Consider the following 23709-nt stretch of genomic DNA (forward strand, 5'->3'; position numbering starts at 1 on the left):
CCCCCCCCCAAAAAAAAAAACCCCTACATAAATATATATATATATATGTATATATATATATATATATACACATATATGGATGGTGACCAATCATCTGACTTAAATGCTCGTCTTAGTATCACGCAATCGTAAAACGTAAAACGCTTACTTGGGCCTTGTTTCCAAGTAAGATATTCTTATAAAATTGTTATAATATTGCTTCATTGGTGGATTTTTCCTCCATCCGTGCCCACTCGCTCGTCAGGAGGCCGCCCATGCCTCCAGCTTCCGCTCGCATTGTAGGGTGGTCCAGAAGAAGGATACAGCGGAGCGAAAATGGGAGTAGAAATTCAGACTATAACTCCGGGTGACGGTGAGAATTATGTGACTTGTTAAACAGCCTAATATTGTTTTTATCCCGAGAGTGTGCGCTTCATTATTCTGCCACTTTTCTCTCTGTTTTCCTGTTTTCAGGGCGGACTTTTCCGAAGAAGGGGCAGCGCGTCGTGGTGCACTATGTTGGTGAGTGCGGAGGCTGGAGCTCCGAGATTTGGACGCTGATTTGGATGCTCTTTAACGTTTTGAATGTTTCCTCTAGCCCCTACCTGGGTGAAAGGTGTCTGATTGGGTGAATTGTGAGCCAAGTTAGTTTCATCTAACAGTACCCGAGTGCCCATTGCTTCTTCTGCTGGTTAGCATTGTAGCTAGCTTCTGTTAACAGACTGACTATTTTGACTGTTGGGCTATCATCAGCTATTCTGATGCTCGCATACTTTTATTATACCCCCGGTCTTTTAAACCGGCCAGAATTGTCTTTATTTGAGGGACCGAAGAGTAGTTAAGTTCGTTGAGCTGTAGCCTCCTAACGTAAACTATCCGGGAACCCGTTATGCTAACGCTAGCATCACGGCTAAGCAGTTAGCTCATGTTGGAGAAGACAGCCGGGTGCAGAAAAGTGGGATTAGTTAGCTCTGTGTCGAGTTAGATATTCAGACATGTCTAACCAGCATTCGGACTCTTATTTCATCTCCAGGCACACTGGCAGACGGTAAAGTGTTTGACTCTTCGAGGTCCCGGGGCAAGCCGTTCAAATTTAAGATCGGACACCAGGAGGTGATTCGGGGATGGGAAGAAGGAGTAGCCCAGGTGAGCAAGATTTTCGCAATGAATACCTTTATGCAGGTATTACTTAACTAGCTATGTTTTCCTTACAACGGCTAAAAGTAACGATTGTGATCTTTCTCTCTTGGGGGGCATGAAATGCTTTTATAGTTACGTTTAACTGCGTTGCTTATATTGGGAGGTATTTAGCCCAATCTCAGCTGTAACATCTGTCAGTAGTGACGAGTATGGAAATAAATTTGTGTTACTCCAGATTGATGGTATTATTTTTGCATAAGTGGGCCTTTTTTTTTTATTTTTTTAGCCTCTTTCATTAGAACTGAATGCATCCAAATAGCACTCACAGCGTTTTTAGTGGTTTCAAGTGATGCTGGAGCATCTCTGCTCTCTTTTCTTCATCCTCTATCTGCCTTTCCTGTTGCTTTAAGTGGCACAGAGCCTGTTCCAGCTGTTAACACGCTGTTATGATACTTTGCCACCATTAACCCAGTGTAATTTTGCAATTATTACTGTTAGAAATGATTTATCTTTAATGATATAATGCTGTGATGTTTGTTCTGTTGTTTCCAGCTTGTGTTTTATTGAACCATGTAAGATTTTGGGGGATTAATGCACGATCAGATGGGTGAACAAAAGACCTATTATGCCCAATTTAGTCTCTATATTTTTATTCATGGGTTCTACTAAAGTAGCTATTATAGGATTAGAAGGGGTGGGTGATATAGCCTTAAAATTATATTACAGTTTTTCACAAAAACTTGCAATAACAAGAACTGCGATGTGGGAAAAATGTTTTATTGATGCTTGCAGGCAGCAGTTTTTATAAGTGAAAGTAAATGAAGTGAGTTTTCTACATTTCTTCTCTAGTAAGTTACTGTTGTTGATGGCACACTTCCTAATTTGAAGTGTGAATGTACTGAAACAAGTTGCCAGCAGCAGCAGCAGCAGCATTATGTCCAGTGATACAGCATAAATCAAATGCAAGCACAAAAGTAGCCTAGGCACTTGTTCTTCCCTAGAAAATTTATAAAGTATAAAAGAACTGCTCAGTATTTTAGTTTAACAATAACTAAATTAACTCAGTCTCATAACTGCTCTGAAGCTGCACGGGATGTTGTGTCTTTGGTCAAGCTTTTTATCCTTCTGCTTAAAGTCCTGGTTTTCCACCACGTAACCATGTCAGTAATTTCTATCCACTGCTTGTGCTTCCACTCATGTGGTGTGAGGCTAGCCAGCGATGCTTGTTGAAGTGATCTGTGGACATTTGGGTTGCACATCACGAGCTGTTAGTATCTGCTTCTTTGTAGCATGGTTGTACTTGGTTGTCTGTTTTTGCCACAAGTGGTGAAACAAGTTTGTTGTTTTCACCCGCAGCATGAATAGTTTTCTTGCATATTTTGTAAAACACTGTGTTCTGTTGGAGGTTATTAAAGTTTTTAGGTGCTAAATCGTTATTGGAGGATGACCCATGGCTGTCGCTCCCAGACATGCCCATAAACGCATGGTGTTACTATAGAAATGATATAGGTATATGACATTTTTATATCATATAAAAATTATCTCTGTTAACTCTGTTATTGCAGATTCTCCATTCAAGATAACCCTTGTTTATCATATACTGACCCTTGGTGCAGCCACTCATTTCATCCTCCATCTGAAACAAACTGTTTTATGTCCTCTCACTTTAAAGCAGTGATTTTCATAATGTGAGGTGCAATCATCTCAGAAACATGAAGTGAAATAGATCTTTGTAATTTAATTAATTAAATTATTTATTTATTTATTTATTTATTTAAACATGCTACTGTGATTAATTTCATTTAGCTTCTTAATAGGGATGTACCAGAAAAAGTTTGAAAACCACACCTTCAAGCTAGCCTTCTTCTGATTGGTTGCCCTTCATAAACATAAGATTTGAACCGTAGGTGGTTTGAGTTTCTGGGGTCCTGACCTGAGCTGACTATATTAGGGATATCCCCATTTTTTTGGTGTCATTTAAAGGCAAGAATAGGGGGGGAAAAATCTGAAGCCGGAGCTTTTGCCTCACATTGTTTGTTTGTGCGCTGACCTCATAATAAACATTATCCACCACTGTAACTGTACATATCTGACAGAAAATAAGAGGAAACATGATCACTGCACACTACCATTAAACTGCTCTCTTATGATTGTGACATGCTAGCTTTCCCTGGCCAAGCTAACGCTGAGCCTTGTTTTCATTTCCTTACTCAAAGAAGGGCTAAACATGGCTTATTTAAAGCTTTGCTAATCTGTGGATTTGCAGGTTACTCCTGTTTGTGCGCCATCTACTCTCAGCGTCTTAAATGTCGCTCCCATAACTGGTGGTTCCTATTGTGTTCTTTGTCTAATTTTGTTTTTCAATGGTGGTTGGAAAACGGCTCGTAAGTATGTTACTGCCACCTTCTGGCAGTAGTAAAGCACAACATCCTCCCAGCTGCTGTTAAATCTGAAAGAATTAACTCCAGGCACACATGGTTACATAATTCAGTTTTGTTTCTTCCTGCGCGCTTGCCCATCCTTACTAATAATGCCTTTGAAAAACGCAGTTCAGCATCACCACAGACTAACATTATGAAGACGGGTTTATTGGATTGCCGTTGCATTTAACTGCATTAGTTTAAGATAAACCAAGCCTGTACTATTAAGAGGCCTTTAAATAAATCTATTACTTAGTTCGATTGCGGCAGTAGTGTTTCATTTCCATCTTCTCCACAGATGAGTGTGGGTCAGCGGGCAAAGCTTATTTGCTCACCAGACTACGCCTACGGCAGCAAAGGTCACCCAGGGATCATCCCACCAAATGCCACTCTCACCTTTGATGTGGAGCTGATTGGTCTGGAGGCCTGAAACTTGTGCACTCAACTTTAATTCCACTCAGATTTTCAGGGTGAGACGTGTTTAATAATGTGAATAATCAACATGATTAGATTTGTAACACCCGGCGCAATTAGGGAAACATATGTATTAATAATCCTAAACAGTACTATCGCTCCCCACATGCTTACAGTGACTATACAGTTATCTTTTATTGCTTATGTCCAGAGATTAAATAGTATGGATATAACAAGAGCTTTTTTTTTTCCTCTTCCCCCCTCACTGCAGGTTGACTCCTATCTCGGGAACATGGAGGAAAAAGGTTAACAGATGATTCCTGCTCTTGATTCCTGCATAGGACCTATGTCTGTTGTTACACTATTTCACTCTCCTTTACATTTATATACAAGTTCTGTTTTGTCACTTGCTTTAAAACTTTATCCCTTATATTATACTTTAGATTCCAGACAGTAATAAGTCATAGGCCATCTTATCACATGTATTTTGTCATATACTGCTTTGTATTTTTATGGTCGTATTTTTTTTTTTTGGACTTCAAATTGACTTTATTGCCGCTGTTTGACTGACTAAATGCGTCTGCCACCAGGACCATGTTTTAAGTGTCATAAATACTGAATGAGTCTCATTCCTGTGGCTTTGTGGCCTTTACAATAAAATCGTATTGATTGCGGGTAATGAATTGTCTTGATTCAAAATAAGAATAAATTGTTTGACACAATATTTTTATGAATTACTTTTGTTATGTACTCTAAAATACAAAAATGCCCAGAGCATGTCATAATCAGGGGATCAAAAATCAAACGTTTTCCTGAAGAGCATTAGAGGACCTGGAAGATGGTCTTAATTTATGAGCCAAAAATACCTGCTTGCTTTAATATCCACAGCTAAAGAGAAAAATTTTCCTCTAGGAATGGCTTATTCGAATACATTAAAGAGTGATTTTTAAGTAAAATGATAATTATTCCTCCTCAGAGTTATTCTGTGTCATTTCATAGCTCTTTTTTTCATTTTAAGCCACAGTCAAACAGGCCCAGTGACCCTGGCAACCAGCAGTTGTTAGGGAAAAATGTGCATTCTCTGATGCAACCACGTAGGGTATAAAAATGTTAAATTCAGCTTTTCAATGGATGCTGCAGGATTCTTTAATTTGTCAACTGGCTTCTAGGCCTGTTACTGGGGCTTTGCACTGATGCATGAATAAAGTGAGACTCTACAGGTGAACAGGGTATAAAATACCACCGTGTTATTTCCCCCAATTAATCTTAAGTAAGGAATATTGAGTGTAATACTTTCTAAGTCTTAGTTTTATTAAAATTTTCACTTTTTTTTTTTTTTGAGCAAAAATTGGACAAAGCTCAGTTTTGATGGCTGCTTTTTACAGAGCTATATTTGTGTTTGTTGGTTTTTGTAATGGTCTTAAAAAAAAAATAAAATTATTGTTTTTTCTGTATTCCAAACTTTGAGTTAGTTTCATTTTCTTTCTAATGTGGCATCAATTTTTTTTGTTTCCATTGTTTTTGTGGTTGTTGGAATATTCTTGTTTCATTTTATTAACAAATTGATCAAAAGATTCTTTACACAGCATATTTTTGATATATTTTCTTGTTTCTCCAGACAGAAAAAAATGACCTTTTTCACCATGTTTTCAGGAATCAGATTGATATATTTATAAATCTTTAGAAACTTCAATAATATAACACAGAATCGGGCTGGGGATTTTAAAGAATGTAAGTGCTACTTAAATGGAGATTTCTAGGCTCAGAATACAGAAGCTACTTTGGGCTGTTCCCTTATTCACAAGGGGTCGCCACAGCAGGTAGCTCCACGTTTGGTTTGGCAGTTTTTATGCCGGGTGCCCTTTAATGCTGCAACTACAAAGGGATTTGTGTGTCCTCCCACGACTGAACTGCGGATTTTTTTCACCTGTTAGGTGAATGCATCAGGCTCAGAATATGTGAGGAAAAAAAAAAAATCAAAGCAACCTTTAAAGATATACATTGTAAAAATGTTCTTATAAAACTTTAAGAGGTAAGTTACTATGAAATTTCCCCTAATAATTATTGACATAAAGGTTTGGCATTGCACATTTCCTGAAATTTTATATTTAAATATGCAGATGAGCTGATGTATTATCTAATATGCATTCATTTGCATAGATAATGCAATGGAGAAAAAAGTGTTTCTGCCTGTAATGTCTTGCCTTAATAATTCATGTTATTATGTCTCACTAACAAAAGAAAATAGAAAACAGAAGCATGTTTTATTTCCAAGAACAAAGGAAACAGTATTTTTTGCAATATTTGGCTGTTTCTAATGACTGAAGTGACACTGAGCAAATACAAATACATAAAGGAAATACTGTTGCTTTGGAACAAAAGTCAAACAAAAATGAATAGCGTGAAATTTGAAGACAACATTGTGCGCTGCTCCCACAGACTTTATTATACAGTAAAATCATCTGCTTCTTCCTCACGCTGAAACTCTGATTAAACTTCTCAAAAACCTCACTGGAAGGATCCCTGAAAGCCAAACCTTTGTTCTTTTTGCATAATAAGGCTGAAATCGGTAACTACATTTACAGCACGTCATAGTTTGTGATTACAATTGAGTCACATCAAAGGGCCACTTGAAATAGATACATTATAATATTAATGCTCAAACACTGATACACTGCATTAGGCTTAACTGCAGTACAGTGAAAGAAGCCACAGTTGATGCCAAAAATAATTATGTTAATTCTTTCTAGCAGCTGTGCAGACATCTTTTTTTTTTCATGTAAAATCAGAAAATATATACCTGTGTCAAGCTGTTATCTCTTTACAAATTCACTAAAGTGCTCTCGCGACTCACGTCATTCATCTGTGTGGATCACAGGTTACTAAATCTCCAACTTTCCCTCTTTATCTCCTTAAGATACAATGTAGATAAATGATCTGAGTGTGCGTTAATGGATGGAGCAAATCAGACTCACTCTCTTTCACACACACACACACGCACACACACTACGCTAGTTTGCTTTAAGATCCAAAATGTAATAAATGTTGTCCTTATAAAAGTATTTTTCACAATTTAGACCTTTACATTATCTCCATTATGTAAAATAAGCTTGTATTAAGCTGCAGATTTCTGCTTCTCTATTCTTGGTCACGGATGCACTTCCTTATTCATGTGTCCCAGCAGGATTGAAATGGAGTCTGTACAGTTTTCCTTATGCTGTAGGAATTTAAAAAAAAAAAAATCATCCATCTGTCTGTTTCACTCTCACTAGAGTCAGTTCACATCTTTGCTTCTCGGAAAGTCCAAAACCTTTTTTTCCTTGTTTGTGATACAAAAACGAATGCTTTTCCTCTCTTTTGCACCCACACCCTGTGTGCTCTGTTTATTAACTGCTTCTGAACACGTCACAAAAGTGCTGACTCTAATGTACTTTTCTGCTTTGGTGAGGCATCAGTGATGCCAAAGGAATTTCATGACTGTGACTCTCACATTCTCTGTGAACAATTTAGAAAATGTGATGATGAAATTAGAGAAGCATTCAGTCAAACACTATTTCTCTTATTTTCATAATGTGTACATTGTTGCTCTGAAGGCATCGCATACTGAAGGGGCTTTTTAATGCAAGCAAGAGAGTCCAAACAAACTGTGGGTTACATGCAAACCGCAATAAAGAGAAAACCACTTAAAGTGCAGGCAGTAGCAGTAAATACAGACTATATCAGTAAGGAAAGTATTTGATGTACAACTAATCTTTTGTTCTCTAAGGCAAAGCATGATCACAGACTCTAAAAATCTTATAAGTTTTGATATCTAATGCGAGGTTGAGACTGAAATGTTATAAAGTAAAGTCAGTGTTGTGCCTGGAGAGGTTTGGAGTCTTTTCTTAATGCCAAACGTGGCTGAAAGTTTCAGATTGATGTTGTTCCATTCATGCTGGCGGGTCTGCGGCCCCTGCCTGCACCCTGACGTCGAAGTGAATGGAGAGCCACAGCACAGCAACCTCTCAGCAAGGACCCAATGTGGTACACCGGCATGACCTCCTGTGGTGCTCCTCGGCACAGCCATGCCATGGTTGGAACCACCGGCACTGCCAAAGCCAAGAGATCTACTAGGAAGTACCGGCTCCAGTGGCACCGCTGAGCGGAATGACCTTCTTCACCAGCTCCTCCATTTTCATCCTTATTGTCTTCTTCTATCTCCACTACTGTAGCTTCCTGCTTAACTGGTAGTGGAGCTATAGGGTGGGGCTGGCAGGTCTGAGGTCCCGCTGGTTTGTCCGGTTCTGATGGCTCTGCATTGTAAATATACTGAGGAAGGGATAGAGGAGGTAAAGATGATGGAAATCGTTGTTGTTCTGATGGGGTTATGTCTGCTGAGACTAAAGAAATTACACTTGGGCCTTCTGCACTGCTTTCTTCACAAAGCCAGGTCATGGTGGGGCTGCAGGCCTGGGAGCGGACCTCTGGTTTCTTCTCTGCTGCAGGAACAGGAATGGGGTTAGACTCAGTAGCAGAGACTGCAGCAGCCGTAACCGGGACTGCAGCAGCCGTAACCGGGACTGCAGCAGCCGTAACCGGGACTGCAGCAGCTGTAACTGGGACTGCAGCAGCCGTAACTGGGGCCTCCTCCTGAGGTAAGTGCAGAAACAAGTGATGGTGGGGGAGGTAGGTGTGTCCACTGCACCTGCAGCTGCTACTGAGAGTGTGGCAGGAGTGTGAGATTGGCAACACAGCCCCACCGCTGCACAACCTTTCATAGGTGGAAGAGCGTGGCACAGCTGGGGGGCCTCGGATGTGGCTCTGTGCCGGCAGCTGCTCTGACAGCAGGGCTGCCTCCAGGAGCAGGTGAGTTTGTCCTGCTGTTTGCGATGCTCCGCTTGGCTCGGGAGCACTTGAGCCGCGCTCCAGCTGCAGAGCCTCGCTGCTCAGTCTGGAGTGGGCGGCGCTGCGGGTTAAAGTGCTGGCTGGGGAACATCCACAGGAGCGAGACTTCCCACCTGGCCGACCTCCCTGCAACCCTGAGAATGGCTTGTGGTCATGGGAGTCTTGTTGCCGTACACCCAGGTTGGACCTTACCGACTCAACCACCTCCTGGAGATGCTGGATCTCCTTGCGGGCCTCTTTTAGGGCTAACTGGGCCTCGACACGGTGGCATTCCTCTTCTATCCAGTCTTCCTGCATCCTGTACAGCTGTGCCCTTAACTCATCTATTTCACAGTCCCTGATGAGGAAGTAAAGATTTTTGAATAGCAGTTATTTTTGCAGAGTCACTCATACACAGACACAGTGTAGGGAAGCACTAGGGAAGTGCAAAAAATGAAATAGTATTCATACAACAACAACTGCAACCACAACAAGGAAAGTAGGCGTATAGAGAAAAAGACTAACCTGTGCTGTAGCCTTTCCACATTTTCCCTCAGTCTGGCTCGCAGGTGTCGTATACACACCTCCTTCTGTTGAAGGGGTGTAAGGTACTGCTCTGGGGTCGGGGGCCTGATCCCATGGTTGTCGCTGCAAGCTGTGTGCTTCACCTGACGTCTGAATCACACGTGAATGAAAAAGGTTGGATTTAATCACATATGATGAGTATAAATTGATAGCTGACTGACAGTGAGTAGTAAAGTATAGTAGCATTAAACAGAAATCTGGTGATATAAAATAAAACACAAACCAATCCAACAACCTTCCAATAAACCCTTACTCTAGATTAATATCAGCCAGTTTTTGCTGACATTGTGTCAGCACTGGTAATTCAGTTCAACAGTTATTGCAGAAGCCGAGGGGTGCTGAAGTCTCAGCTGGCAAATCCCCTGTAAGAGCGTGCCAGTCCGACACAAGACTAACACATTCAGACAGTCAGTTACATCCATGGCTTTGGGCAATTCCGTGTGCAGTCCATTGAACTTGAATGTTTTATGAGAAGATGACTGAGTATAAAAAGATCTGGGGTAATTTTGGTAACATTTTGGTGCCTTATTTTCCGACTGTTAGACTACAGGAGTGTAAGTTGCATGTTACCTGGGGGTACTGGGATAAGTCCGGGCTGTAGGACTGCCCTCTGGTGGCCTAATTCGACCAGGGTAGGTGTGAGTACTGGATGTGTCGCTGTGGGAATATCGCCCGCTGCCGCCACTAGTTCCCACCGAGCGCCTTGTTGGGAGATCAAATTATGACTTAATAATATTATTATTAATAATTACAAAAATCAGATTTCAATCAGCACAACTATAATCATAAGAGGATTTTTATTTCGATGTGCAAAAATTTATAACTGGAGAAAAAAAAAAAAGCAAACATCAATGGCAACAGATACAAGACAGAGTTGAGACGCACATTCAAGAAAGAGCTGGGGTGGAAGTGGGTCGCAAAGCAGCTTGCAGATATGCAGCAACTGTAAGCAGGCTGAAGCAGCTTAAATAGCATGCCCTATATGAGCCAATTTGATGTGTAGAAAGATAGCTGCTGAGCTGGTAGGTGCTGATTTGCTGGGGTGACAGCTGAGCTTGAACTAATGCTACACTCAATACGTATTATTTTTTGCCATTTGGCTGAAAAAAAAAGAGAGAAAAATGAGAAGAAACAGTACCTGCGCTGACCTGAGGAGGGCTTTCGACTCGGAGTTAGAGACATCGATGTGCAAAGGAATGTCCAACGTCTCCACGGCTCTCTCTAGAGAGGGACACTAGGAGCCCTCAGAGCTGCGCTGTAATCACCGTTACAGACACAAACATATCACAGGTAAAACCAGCATGAAGAAAACTGAATCCCAAAACCTGACAAGGAGCGTGTTTTGCTTCTAAAACACTGTGTCTTGTGTGTGGCCATTATGTGGCTCTAGGCTGGAAGGCAGTGACAAAAGTCTAACGCTAACACTTGTAAAAGAAATAGTCTAGGCAGCAGCAGATAAAGCCTCCTTTCTCTGCTGACACAAAGGCGACACAGTAAGTCTACAATCAGCGCAGCTGCCTCTCTCTATGTTGTGTCCTCCCTGTCTGCAGAGCTGCAGGCAAACATGATGAAACTTCACATTAACTGCTATAAAAAGCTATAAAACAGAGACAAAGCCTCACTTTTGGTGGCTGGCAGAGTCAACAGTCACTGGGGTTATCAACTGTTCACAAATACTTAAATAGTGGAACAGAGATGGTTCCTGCATGTGTTTGTACTATTGTAATTTCAACTGTGTTAATTTCTATATTTAATTTAATATATTTCATTTCTGTCTTTAGAACTATACAGGCACTCCTGATTGTTTCCCCAACATGAAGGTTTGAATCAGTTTGAATCCCTTCTTCACAACAGCAGGTTTAAAATGTTAATGTCAGCCGTGGTATTAAAACTCAAAACAACCTGACTAACGACTGAAATACTGGGCTGGCCCACCTTTTGCCCTCAGAACTGACTTATTCCTTGCTTTCCTTCCATCTTTCAGTAAGGTGCTGGAAACACTTCTCGGAGATGCAGCTGCTGCAGATTTGTTAGCTGGACATTCCTGATGAGAATCTACTGTTCCACCCTAACATCCAAAAGGCGTTCTATTGGACTGAGATCTGATGAATGTGGAGGGCACTTGAGTACAGTGAACTCACTGCCATGTTCAAGAAACCAGTTTGAGATTATTTCACATGGCGTGCTATCCTGCAGCAAGTAGCCATCAGAAAATCAATACACTGTGGTCATAAAGGGATGGATGTAGTCAGCAACAGTAAGTGTTCCAAGAAAATATCACCCACATCATTGCACATAACCAGCATGAACCATTAATACGAGACAGAATTATTTCAATCTGCTAATATCCGATTTTAGTGAGTTTGTGTGAATACTAGCCTCAGTTATCTCTCCTTGCCTAATAATAATAATAATAAGGAGAACTTTGATGTGTATAGCATTTTCAAGATACCCAAGGACACTTTACAAAAGAGTAGAAAGCAAAAAGGCTGACAGGAGTGGCACTTGCTGTGGTCTTCTGCTGCCCTAGCCTGTCTGCTTCAAGGTTCAACATTTTGTGTTTTCAGAGCTGCTCTTCTGTATATATTATAATATAATGAGTGGTTATTTGAGTTACAGTTGCCTTCCTCTCAGCTTGAAGCAGTCTGGCCATTCTTCTCCGATCTGATTCTCCTCTGATCAACAAGAAATATCCACCCAGATATCTCCTGCTCACTGGATATTTTCTCTTTTTTCATTAATTCTCTGTAAATCATAGAGATGGACATGTGGGAAAATCCCAGTAGATCCTCAGTTTTAGAAACCAACAACTTGAGTTTAAAATCACTTAAATCGGCCTTTCCTCCTCATTCTAATGCTCAGTTTAAACTTCAGTAAGTTGTTTTGGCCATGTCTACATTCCTAAATGCACCGAGATCCTGGCTTGTGGTTTGGTGATGAGATATCTGAGTTCAAGAGTAGATGAACAGGTTACCTAACAAAGTAGCCGGTGAGTGTATATTGGATTGAAAGCAAGTATTGCGTATTGACTTTTTCAGAATTTAGACTTGTTCGGTTTATTATTATCAGATATTTCATAACTGCATCTTCCCTAACTTTGATTTTAAGACATTTAAATGTTTCTTTTTTCTTCCTATTGTGTATCTATTGGTTATGGTTTTGCAGACTTCTTGTTCATTTTTAAGTCTTCATTTGTCATTGCATGCACGGCATCTTTTGGTACAAATGTGATTTCATTTGCAATTTCTACCCAAAATATAATAAAAATGGAAACCATTGCTCTGCTGTTTATTTACTTCTACAGCCAAAAATGTTGCAGTTTGTGCTTGTAAAGTGTTACTAAGCCCATAAATCACAAAATATTGTATGGTACACTTGAGAGCCTTATATCTGCTTTTTATTTAAAGTTTATATTTAGATATTATAATAACTGTGATTGTAAATCAGGCTAAGTATTTACTAATTTAAGCAGTTTGATACATGTTGATAATGAAAAAGAATCTAAATACATATACATTCCCTGAATTTAATTATCCCATAGGTAAAAAATATTGTTTTTTCGCAGATAAATCACTTGTATAATCAAGGTGATCTAATAGTAGCTACAACCCATTTCTGTTCAGCCCAACCAGCAAAAAAATCCAAGATGAGGACAAAATGTTCTCATCTGTCTTCAGAAGTCTCACAGCTCTGCGTAAAGCTTAAGGAAACCTGCTGATCCACGCTCAAAATGTACCGGCTCTTCAGGCAGCTGCAGACACAACAGACCTGTAACTCTGCTGCTAATGAAAAGCGCACCCAGCGAGCCGGAAGCATCTCATTGTGCCCTATATTTAATTTCTAGGACGACGAGGCAGGAAATCTCACCTCCCTCTCCTCCGTCTGCGCAACAAGTGCTAAGAGCTGGCGAGAAATACGCAATCATCTTACGTAAGTGTGAGTTTCGGTGTTCACTGTGTAGGCGAGCAGCATCAAACAGCCGGTGCATAAAACTGTATTCAAAGCAGCATTTAGGCACTCTGCAGAGGATCCAGGAGGTGGGGGATGCCGGGAATGTTTCCGGATAAATATCACAAGGAGAGATGCGGACGGTGCGCTTTGTCCTTGAGTCATCATTACGGTATTGAATCACATGATTTTCAACATCTGTCGCCTAAAATAAGACGCTGTTAGATAAGCAGTTAAAGAAGTCTCATCACTTTCGCATGGCCAACTGACTGCAAGCGAGTCCCTAAACAGGACACCCAACACCCCAGCAGGTACTTTCTACCGAAGACAACGCTTCTAATCGAAACCGCTGACAAGCACATTTCGCCCCAGCTGTGTCCTACATACGATCATGTTGAGTAACCGTATGATACGGTTACTAAACAAGGGTATATCACCATGTCTCTGAAGCTCAAAACAAACGTTCCCTGCAGACACAAAAGACCGACAACAACCTGCATGTGAAGCGGTACCATTTGGGCAGGTGGCAGCTGTGCATCGCGGAAAAGCCTCGGTTTCTGCCTGACTTAACGGTCCCCGGTGGCAGCAAGAAGAAAAGATGCTGGTGGTGCTGATGAGGGTCCATCCTGCAGCCATGAAGCTCGCAGATTAATGAGGCGACTGCGTCTGCTGCATCGCTGCTTCTTAAAGTGACAGCAGGGAATCATAAAGCCTCATCCGGCAGGATTTACCTGCATGTCTGTTTTCTGACAGGTGAATCCTTTATTCTAATAAAGACAGGCAGGCTGCTGAGCACCCTGTTCAACAACCCAGGTGACGGACGGACTTGCAGAAAGAAAATCATGCTCCAATTCACAGATAAAGCAAAGTTTGTTTGCATAGAACAGAAATAACTACAAGTCTGTGCTTCGATATATGCATTTACTTTAATGCAATCCACAATGCATCAGCCAATACAAGACACAGCACGAATAGAGAAACTTCAAACTCTAAATTTTCACTACTTAAATAATTAACTTTAACAACAAAAGGCCTTTATCAACAGTCAGCTCTCACTCTCCTATAAAGTTTAGATAATTTTAGTGTCTCTACCTGAGTGGATGACACAGAAACCTTCAGAAAAGCATTCACAAATAAACATAGCTTTGCGAGTCAATCATTACCGTTTTAGTAAACAGTACACAAAGAATCTGTTTCACAAAATACTCCTCAGTGCTGTTAAAAAAAGAGATTGAATTTAAGGTGAAGGGGCAGAAATTATTTAAAAATGTGGAACAGATTGCTGACAATCCAATCTCAATCTCAGTAACAAAGTTATATTTCTACCTGCTAAAGAGTCACGTTAAATACTTTGTTAAAGAAAGTTTTGAAGAATGAAGAACAGCAACATTTCAGATAAAACAACAAAGAGCTATGTGACATTTTTTTTGTGTAACTGGTCACAGAAATAACTTCTGAGATCTTGTGTCTGGAATAAATATACACGACAGAAAAAGCAGAAAGCAGACTAAAACATAGAGAATTGAATATGTAAAATCAGAGACCTGACAAAACAGTCTGGCAAAGCATTTTAGGAAACGTGTTCCTTCACTGAAACCCAGAACAAGCAAACATATAAACAGAGTAATATGTGTTCATTTCATGCAGTTTATACTATTTATTCCAGAAGCTTATTTCAGTAACCTTAATATAATCTTATCAGAGTTAAACAGACACACGGTGATTCTGCGTCATTTACAAACCCAAGCTGGCATGTTAGAAGACTGACTTCTGCTTTTTACTAATTGTAGAATTTGGGTCCAGGTGTGGCAGAGATGTCCTCATAGGGAGCGGTCTGACACAGGCGGAGGACTTCTTGTTTTTTCAGGACGAGGAAACAGAAGAAGGTGGTTGCAGCTTGCCAGCGATTACTTCCTTCACAAATTCCCTGCAGGCTGAACGTGGGGTCTTTGCTGTCATGCTGGCTCTGCTGCAAACACGAACACACACAGACAAGAGTTTAATTTCCTGTACTTCATCCCTAATCCTCTCCCATCCCTCTCATTGTTAAATTCCTGTCCACGCTGACTACAGTTTCTGATATTCAGGGTACCAGTACAGGGTGTCCACATTTAAAATAAACTTCAATATATTATTAAGTAAAATTTGATTGTCAACTAATTTTGTTACTGCGATCAGATGTGCTAACCAACAGACCAGCAGGTCTTTTCTTTTTGGTAATTATAAACAAAACTTAATCCCTTTACATTTATGTATATGTTAATTCTCTCTTTTTTATGCATGGTGAAGTTGCATTTCTGGATAGTAACAACTCAAATAAGTTTCAGAAAGAGAAACAGAGACGACCCCGGTATGCTAAGCTTTTTCTGGATTTTGCTACTCTCCTTTAGGTTAAGAACATTTGTTCAGTTTTATTCTAATTAGTAAAAGGATACCATTAAACAATTCTTGAACACATCATCTTCCTAAGGCCAACAATGATGTCCAGAAGGTGGTGAGGTTATGTCATTGACATTGGGACAACTTTCATCTTGGAACCAGTATTAAAAAAAAAAACAAAAAAACAAACAAACCCCAAACCCTTTGATAAACCTGGAAACTGGTTAGTGATTTCCTGGCGACCAAAGGTTGCTAGGGAAAAATGTGTTTTCTTCACATAGTTTCGAGTGGTTGTGGGAGGCTGCTTACACTCGCTAGATAAAATTGGTCGCAAAGAGGACGCCACACTCAAAACCTCCACGTGACTGATTTTGAACAATCAGATGTGCCCTATTTAAACCCTAAGTAGCAGGATCACAGATGTCAAGCCAAGACTGTTAGCTGTCATTCACTCAACACTGAAAAGTTTGCAGAGTAATCAGGATGTTGTTATCATATCTATACCATAACAGTCAGGTCAGAATTTTGTCTCGATCATGTGTTTTTCAGGAATCAAGTACTAATGTTAAGTCGGCTTATGTAACATCCAAACTGAAATTAAGTAGACCCCATGGGACAAACAACACTCCTGTGTCCTGAACATGCATTCTTCCCATCTATTTTAATCCCAGTTACATCCATGATGGAGTAGCTGGTGCGACTTTAATTCTAATGTCCAACCATTTATTTTTAGAGTCTTACTTTTAGAGCGTTCAGAAGCTTCTGTGCTCGCCTGGTTATCCTCCTCTCCTCAAAGTCCTGGCTATTCAGCATAGACTGGAGGTAAGAAAGGCACCATATTTCAGTCAGTGATGCTGGGCACATCGCCAAGGCAGGGTGGGAAATGAACACCCGCCATCTGTCAAGTGCTAATAGATTGGAGCTCGTCTACTGTATTAGCTATTTTCACACACAATCATCCATTATTAGTTCACTTTCATTCCACAGTTAAGGTCGGTGAGAAGCAGAGGTTGGCAGAGGACAGTTTCCTGCCCTGCTTCTATTTGTAACTGTTTGTGTCCGCAAGCACCTGAGTGTGGAGGGAAGTTGACTGCGTGCTGTGCTCCAAGTAAGGCGGGTGGACAAATATGGAGTCTTCAGATGGAAGTGATGGATGAGTAAGCTCTGACCTGTTTTCATCCTGGTAGAAAGAGCGCAGATTATGAGCTATGGACAATGAAAAACAGTGAAAGCAGGGGAATTATAATTTTTTTACATAACATGTTAATACTTACTTGTGTGAGCTGTGAGTAGCTCTCACGCTGGCTGTCGTTGACGTGATCGTGTTCAGTCAGCTCAGTGTTGTGTGTTTTTTCAGGATCAGCTGATAAATCCATGACACTGACTTCTGTAGTGAGGGCACTTTGTTCCCTCTGAGCTAAGGAGCAGGACAAAGCACATACATTAAAAACAATATAGCACCAAATCACAACAACTGTCACCTCAAGGCGCTTTATACTGTAAAGTAAAGACCCTACAATAATACAGAAACAACAACAACAAAAGAAATCTATGAGCAAGCACTTGAAAGCAGTGGGAAGGAAAAACTCAATTTCAACCTTTCTTTTCTTTTTTCCCCCTCCTGCCTCACAGCTTTAGCTTTGTTATATTACACATGTACTGTAATAACAGAAATAACACCTTAGAAATGAATAAACAAACATAAAATACCTTTATGCTCTTCGTGGCGCATCTCCTCAACATCCTCACGTACACCACGGCGTTTCACTTGGAAAAAACTCCTAGCAAAAAGCTGGAAATGTAAAATGTGACATAACATTAATAGCAGGGATTCACCTTTGTCTATGCGCCAAAATGTAAAGTTTAATCAAAATCACCTCATAAAATCAAAAAGCCTTTACTTGATTTAAACTGGCTTATCTATTATCTTCCCATGCACCTCCAGAACGCCTCGAGCACGGCTGCTATTTTGAGACCACTTGGTGGAAGTCTCATTGTGTCCTCTCACACTATATACATCAGCAATGAATGCTGGATCTCCTGCAGCGTGTCAAAATGAGAATCCTTTAACTGATTCTACATTTTGTGCAAGTGAAGGAACTCACAGGGAAGAAAATTTGGCAAGTGACGAGTTATGATTGTTTCAGTGGGGCCAAAAGTCTCTTGCGTTTGGATCAAACCGTGCATTTGCAGTAATCATTACAGCGTTTCCACCGTATGCCCTCCCTCAGATAACTCAGTGATTTTCAGATGAAGGCAATCACCAGAAAACCCAACACAAGCTAAAGCAACAAGCATGTTGCCGGTCCCACTCGTGATGCTTTTGGTCTTTCGGACTTTACCTGAAAACTAGTTTTAGCAATCGAATTCACTATCATTACCAAAAGGTATATTAGTTTAAAAGACAAATGAATGATTCCTCTGTAAATAGGTTTAAAGCTTGTCGTGAAATTGCAGAGTGCTTAGCTTAAATAGCAGCGCTGGAAGGTGTCCGGAAGTGGACCAGAAAAGGTTTTTGAAAGAGAAAATCATTTATGTGACAACTCCCAGAAAAAACAGACAATAGTGGTGATATTATTGTGGGATTAATATTGTTGAGAATGTAGCAGGGTTTCACCTCCTTTATCTGGAGCGATAAAACAGTGGAACACGGCTGTGCAAAGAGTTTATCTGCACCTCCGCTCTCTTTCCACTGCATTAGCTGCACAGTGGGCGGGGCCATGTCCAAAGGAGTGACCAGATCTGAAAAGTCAGAAAGCTGCTTTCTGATGCATTCATTGCTCAGCTCTTTAGTCTGATCCACCACTAACTTGCGTTTCCTCTTCCCCTTCTTCCTCTCTGAGTTTGCTGAAGAAAAACAGTTAATCATACAAGAGTTTGTGAGAAAAAGAGTGGCATTTCAGCTGTTCTGATGTGAGTGGCTTTTGACTGGAATGCTTGGTGCTTACGAGTGATGGGCACAGGTTCGAGAGCAAAGGCCTCCTCATTAGCGAGCAGGGTGGTCTGATTCGCCATCGGGGTCTCTACTTCCATGGAATCTGTTCTGTTAGCATCTGCCAAACATATGGGCTCTGTTCAGAGCAAACACAGCTCTTTACTCTCTTAATGAACAACACAATTCCCTGGCGCTGCTGTACAATCAAGCGGATATCACTTGCAGCTGTTTAAATTAAATTGAAAATGTGATTTAAATAGCTAATGTAAAATACAGTCACGATGAAATATCACCTTGCTGATCATATAAAGGCGAGCTCGGTAGGTTTTCATTTTGTGGATTCTCCTGGATGAATTCTGTGGCCTCAGCATTATCACTGGACTGCGCCAGAAAATCTACAAAGTCAGTGAAGGAAAAAATAAAACATATAATTAATATGTTTTATTTTAATTCAATTTTAATTCTGATATGCGAAAAAGCAAAAAAAGAGACCATCTGCAACCATATAACCAGTGGTTATTAAAAACTAAAAAGCAGACAGGAGCCATGCCGTGTCTCAAAGGCTATTTATTCTTTGTGTTACAGTTCAGATGTTGGATCCCTGAGAGAATACATGAACATGAGTCCTGTCAAGGACCTGAAGGCCCAGACAGACGGTCTCCTCTCACAAACACCAAAGCTAATAGCAGATGTGAGCAATCCAGGTCAAACATTTCTGTTTATAACCAGGACAAGGATTGCAAACACCACTGGAAAAAGCAGAGCTTTGATTGAGTTTATAGCATATCCTGTGACATTTTACTCAATCACCCACTGCAAGAATGGTTTATACTCCTTTTTTGATCTGTATGCATTTGGTGACAAAACACCAATTTTTAATGCCCTGCTGAATACTGATATATTTGAATGAATATTTTCTGGCATCACAACTTTACAGTAAAGGTAACACTAGAGCCAGTCAGTATGCCAGAGAGGGATCTGTTTTTAAATATGTTCTTCTGGCTAAAACTGTAAACTGATCCTCATCAATTCACGTAAGACTACCGAGTAATCAGCACCTCCAAATCTGAGGCCATGGAGGAGTTTAAGTATCTCGAGGTCTTGTTCATGAGTGATGGGAGAAGGGAGCGGGAGATCGACAGACGGATTGGTGCAGCGGCTGCAGTGATGCAGACGCTGTACCGGTCTGTTGTGGTGAAGAGAGAGCTGAGTGTAAAAGTGAAGCTCTCAATTTACCGGTCGGTCTACGTCCCTAACCTCACCTACGGTCACGAGTTGTGGGTAGTGACCGAAAGAACGAGATTGCGAATACAAGCGGCGGAAATGGGCTTCCTCCGAAGGGTGGCTGCCCTCTCCCTTAGAGATAGGGTGAGAAGTTCAGCCATTCAGGAGGGGCTCAGAGTAGAGCCGCTGCTCCTCCACATCAAAAGGAGCCAGTTGAGGTGGTTCAGGCATCTGACAAGGATGCCCCCTGGGCGAGGTTTTCCGGGCATGTCCCACCGGGAGGAGGCCCCGGGGCAGACCCAGGACACGCTGGAGAAATTATATCTCTCGGCTGGCCTGGGAACGCTTTGGTGTTCCCCCGGATAAGCTGGAGGAGGTGGCTGGGGAGAGGGAGGTCTGGGCTTCTCTGCTTGGGCTGCTGCCCCCGCGACCCAGCCCCGGATAAGCAGAAGAAAATGGATGGATGGAATACCGAGTAAGTCAAATCCTCGGTCCTCATCCCCGAATGCATCTCCATGTTGAGCCAAGCTCTGGAAGCTCACATCCATCAATACATTATGATAATTTTGGCGCTCATCTCCTACAATCAATGACAAGTAAGGGAAGAAATTAATAATATTCTATGACAGAATGAAATCAGGCTCAACATAAACAAAGACAATAACAACTCAACTTAAGCAAGAAAACAACTCAGCTCTTACCAATGTCTGCAAAGTTTAGAAAGTTATTTCCAAAATCCTCTTTCAGAGTGATTTCCTCTGATCGACACTGGTTCAGTGAAAAGTGGTCCACAACATCTATGTCACTGGTGTGTGGACACAAACAGAATACTTATTCTTCAGGTTTAAATAAATAACAAGTAATTAAATTATGTATGATTGCAGGGCAGCCTTACTTAAGAAGTCAACACAGAATTATAACTTAGAAAATAGGTAAGTCCACAATCAGTCTTATATGTCATATGAGCAATCCTTCTACTCATATCCTTTTATATTGACAAGCATGTCATAAAAATCAATTCTATAAATGACAGGTTAGACGTGTTGGAGAAGTGAGGAAAACAGTGCCTGGGGTCTGGAAGCTGGGGATCAAAGGTAGTGAAATCTTCGACCAAGGTAATCGCTTTTATTGTGGCCTCAAGCCCCTCCACCGGCAGATCTGTCTGACCTGGTGTATTATGAGAGAAAGAGCATGCAGGTAAATTAAGTTTTCACACCATAGGTTTGATGAAAGACTGTTTGCTGTTATCGTGTACATGAGAAAACCACAGATCAGCTCAAGTTCTTGGGGTTGAAAACGTTCCTTCTTAAAATAAGTTGGTTAAGCAATTATGTCATAAATGGGATACCGTCTGTTACCACTTCAGACACATGTAAGTGAAACTAATGCATTCTAACACAGAGCATGTTTTCATAAATACTCCTTTCATGAATATTGCAATGTTGCATTTTTGTTGAAGCTTTTTGCTGCATTACAAATAAATGGCTAATATAAAATAAATGATGACATGGTTGGTTCAAAAACAAACAAAACAAACACACACACAGTCTTATGTACCCTACACTGTAACTTTAATAAACCCAGGATTAATTGTAGGATTGTTAGACTGGATTAGACTGGATTAATCATATTAAAATCTGAATGGAAAATCTTTTACATGGCAGTTAATCAATTTCTGAAAACCATCCATTCCATCATGCTACTCTGTTGTATCTTAATTGCCCCTTGGGGATAAATAAAGTCTTTCTGATTCTGATCAGATTGTGAAATAAGTTGTGGTTCCGCTAAAATTCAGGTTTTAGCTTTATTTATTTATGAGGAACTGTCACATAAACTGTACAACAATAGCTGCTCCGATTAAAAATATTTTACAATGTTATTCTGAAAGAATTTAAATTATTTAACGCACACACAGACACACACGTGCACACACACACACACACACACACACACAAACTTCAACAAGGTGGGGTTACCTGGCCTAAAAGCTGTTTTAATCTTAATCAGGGCATCGCTGCAGTCTGCAAGGAGATACTTTGCTTTTCTGGAGTAGATTCGAACCACACCAAGGAGCAGATGACCAGATGTCCGCAAACCAATTCTCACCTATAAAGAACACACACAAACTCACGTCTCAGACTCACTCTTTTAATATAGTTAATATAAAAGATTAACTAAAACTAGTCGTTAAAAAGCATTTTAGTTATTTCAGGGATAAAATCATGATTATTTAACTCAAAGACAAAAAAAAGTGTGTTTATTTAAACTTAAAAAAGTAGACACCTGACACTCATCTCCACCCTGCCTGTGCTCTGTATAAACCCAGAAAAGGGAAAGCAATAGTCTTTATCACTGTGGTTAAATTTGTTAAGAAAACTATTTGTTTAGTAAGACTGGGATGTCTGATTGTGTTGTGTGTCAGCTGCCTTCACTGTAACGTTTCACGTTTATATTGTGCTATCTACTCTGAAAGTTTGCCCATGGGAAAAATACCTCCTATACTCTAATAATTAAAAAGACAAAAAACAAAACAAAATAACCAAACAAACCCCAAACTAAAAATAACATAAAAACTGAAATGAACCAAGCAAATCCACTTTAGGAACTGACTGAAACTAAACGGAAATGAAAACAGTTCAAATAGAATAGAATGGTCCTTTATTTTTTCATTTCTCAAGTACAACGAAAAATCATAAAGCTAATGTCAACATAAAACTATAATAACTGGCTTAAGTTATCCCATAATATGTGGTTATGGATATGCGCTTTGAAAACGTTTACCTTTGGTGAAATTATTTCTCTGATAGTTGTTTCCAGGTTGCATTCAAAAACATGGGCCTTTGTTAGCTTCTTTTCCCAGTGGGCTGCTAGCCAGATTTTGGCTAGTGATCCGCGCTTAGAAGTGAAGAGTTGTGTGTAGAACATCATGTTGGTAAGTTAGCTGTCACCTGTGAGGGAAATATCAATGTTTGTTTAATTATGTTTCACGTCTCGGCTGAATTTTCTCATGCTGATTTAGCTAAGTTTAGAAAATAGGTGTTTCCTTGACCGCTAACTAAGCCTGACTTCTACTGTCAATGTCCTCTAACGAAGTTAGCTAAGAGTTACCTACGAAGCTGTAAGCCTATCAGAATTTTTTTCACGTGAGTTTAACTTTTACTGTTATCAGTGAAGCTAAAAGCATAAAGGGGTTATAATAATTAATTTTACACAAGCACAGTAAAGGCCCGACACAAACACAGCCGCCTACCTTAACTTTGAAAGTGCCGCCTTTTGACATTGAACAGCATAACACCGCCAGGGGTTATTCTGGCGCCATTTACGTCAATTAACAAACAAACAAACAACAACAGCCAGTTGATATAAATGGCCACAAATATTTTTTTTTTGTTAAAACTACTAACATTATAAAAGTACCTGTGGTGTTAAAAAAAAATCAAGAAATCACACATTTCACTATTCAAGCTTAAGTTGAAAAGAAATTCACATATTTAAATAATTTTTAATCAATTATTCATAAGAAAACTTATTAGAACAGCGAAAGAGTGCTTTCCATTAGTTATGTTCATTGTCATTAAAGTTAGTCTTCCTCTAACAATACTGGTCTCTAGCTGTCTAAGTAGTGCTCAAGGACTTTTGCAAAGTGCAACACCATCCATCTATCCAGAAAATATGGCCTATTTTCTTTTTTGCTGCCCCCTTTAATAGTCACCACAGATCATCTGAATCCATCTCACCCTAACCTAACATCCTTCTCTCTCAGGTAAACTAATCTACCTTAACTACCTCTACTCCTTGCAGCTTCACTCTGACACATCTCTC

General features: G+C 40.2%; 3 protein-coding genes across 8 annotated transcripts; 1 reads left to right on the top strand and 2 right to left on the bottom strand.

The window, feature by feature from the left end:
- Positions 1 to 222: 222 nt before the first annotated feature.
- Positions 223 to 4677, top strand: fkbp1aa (FKBP prolyl isomerase 1Aa). Its single transcript, XM_084916922.1, has 5 exons — positions 223 to 352; positions 454 to 501; positions 1013 to 1125; positions 3838 to 4009; positions 4225 to 4677. Exons 1-4 carry the CDS (start codon positions 316 to 318, stop codon positions 3967 to 3969), a joined length of 330 nt encoding a protein of 109 aa, XP_084773048.1. The 5' UTR covers positions 223 to 315; the 3' UTR covers positions 3970 to 4009; positions 4225 to 4677.
- A 1521-nt stretch (positions 4678 to 6198) lies between these two features.
- On the bottom strand, positions 6199 to 14085 carry snpha (syntaphilin a). Of its 4 annotated transcripts, none has more exons than XM_084916915.1 (5): positions 13862 to 13973; positions 10540 to 10656; positions 9972 to 10103; positions 9342 to 9491; positions 6199 to 9174 (listed from the first exon to the last, which is right to left on the bottom strand). In XM_084916915.1, the coding sequence occupies exons 2-5, from the start codon at positions 10581 to 10583 to the stop codon at positions 7863 to 7865; spliced, it is 1638 nt and encodes a 545-aa protein (XP_084773041.1). In that variant the 5' UTR covers positions 10584 to 10656; positions 13862 to 13973; the 3' UTR covers positions 6199 to 7862. The 4 variants fall into 4 exon arrangements, with proteins under 4 accessions (XP_084773041.1, XP_084773044.1, XP_084773042.1 ...); XM_084916918.1 differs by having other exon boundaries at positions 13844 to 13917; XM_084916916.1 differs by lacking the exon at positions 13862 to 13973 and adding an exon at positions 11337 to 13837.
- A 176-nt stretch (positions 14086 to 14261) lies between these two features.
- On the bottom strand, positions 14262 to 23211 carry rad21l1 (RAD21 cohesin complex component like 1). 3 transcript variants are annotated; one of them, XM_084916919.1, is made up of 14 exons: positions 23138 to 23211; positions 22669 to 22835; positions 21864 to 21993; positions 20955 to 21054; positions 20589 to 20692; positions 20360 to 20467; positions 18957 to 19058; positions 18677 to 18799; positions 18346 to 18575; positions 17439 to 17520; positions 17003 to 17145; positions 16798 to 16908; positions 16470 to 16544; positions 14262 to 15318 (listed from the first exon to the last, which is right to left on the bottom strand). In XM_084916919.1, exons 2-14 carry the CDS (start codon positions 22813 to 22815, stop codon positions 15130 to 15132), a joined length of 1644 nt encoding a protein of 547 aa, XP_084773045.1. In that variant the 5' UTR covers positions 22816 to 22835; positions 23138 to 23211; the 3' UTR covers positions 14262 to 15129. The 3 variants fall into 3 exon arrangements, with proteins under 3 accessions (XP_084773045.1, XP_084773047.1, XP_084773046.1); XM_084916921.1 differs by lacking the exon at positions 16470 to 16544; XM_084916920.1 differs by lacking the exon at positions 23138 to 23211 and having other exon boundaries at positions 22669 to 23076.
- Between the last annotated feature and the right edge of the window lie 498 nt (positions 23212 to 23709).

The sequence above is a fragment of the Perissodus microlepis genome, chromosome 20 (assembly GCF_051167445.1).
Source record: "Perissodus microlepis isolate ML-2025 ecotype Zambia chromosome 20, ASM5116744v1, whole genome shotgun sequence".
Classification (NCBI taxonomy): Eukaryota; Metazoa; Chordata; class Actinopteri; order Cichliformes; family Cichlidae; genus Perissodus; species Perissodus microlepis.